The sequence below is a fragment of the Eurypyga helias genome, unplaced genomic scaffold (assembly GCF_000690775.1).
Source record: "Eurypyga helias isolate BGI_N326 unplaced genomic scaffold, ASM69077v1 scaffold20972, whole genome shotgun sequence".
Classification (NCBI taxonomy): Eukaryota; Metazoa; Chordata; class Aves; order Eurypygiformes; family Eurypygidae; genus Eurypyga; species Eurypyga helias.
Genome location: NW_010238111.1, coordinates 4,800 through 5,345, shown reverse-complemented (window position 1 = coordinate 5,345; position 546 = coordinate 4,800). Strand labels below are relative to the sequence as shown.

The window sequence follows — 546 nt, the reverse complement described above, 5'->3', positions numbered from 1 at the left end:
AATGACGGACCCGGCCCTGCAAAAAGAGGAGCGCCCCGCCTGCAAAATTCACCCCTGCTTGGGTCTGGGGGGGTTTGGGGGAAAGACACCCACCAAAGAGTCATGGGAAGCCCCGGCAGGACTGTACACCCCACCCTCATGGGTGCCCACGCCACTCACCCGGCTGTCAGCGCTGGGAGTCATCGTGTCGGTCATCCACGACCCGAAGCGGGAGCCCGATGCTCGGATGGTGATGGGGTTGCTGACACCCGTCAGCTTCCCGCAGCCTGGGGAGGGGGGAGCGACAGAATATGGGGTTAAGGGTGGGCATCCAGGACCATTTCCCAGATCTCCCCAGTCCTGCGAGCATCACATACCAAGCGGGGAGGAAGCAGGGCTCCCCTCCGCCCCCGGGACCCTCCCAGGAGAATTGGGGCCTGCAGGGTGAGGGATATTTAAGGAAAAGGCACCGCTGGGCTCCGGCAGCTATTCCCAAGGAAGGAAAGGCAGCTCTTCCACAGATCCCGGGGCTCGGGCCCCCCCGGCAACACCCCCGTCACACACACT

The 546-nt window shown here is 63.9% G+C and overlaps 1 protein-coding gene across 1 annotated transcript in view; it reads right to left on the bottom strand.

Annotated features, from left to right (window-relative positions):
* The window catches only part of OLFM2 (olfactomedin 2), a gene marked incomplete at both ends in the record, with an annotated part of 7,849 nt that overhangs the window by 3,153 nt on the left and 4,150 nt on the right, over positions 1-546 (bottom strand). The window contains one exon of the mRNA XM_010147748.1: positions 160-266. Coding sequence (XP_010146050.1) covers positions 160-266 — 107 coding nt within the window. The remainder of the gene's footprint in view (positions 1-159; positions 267-546) is intronic.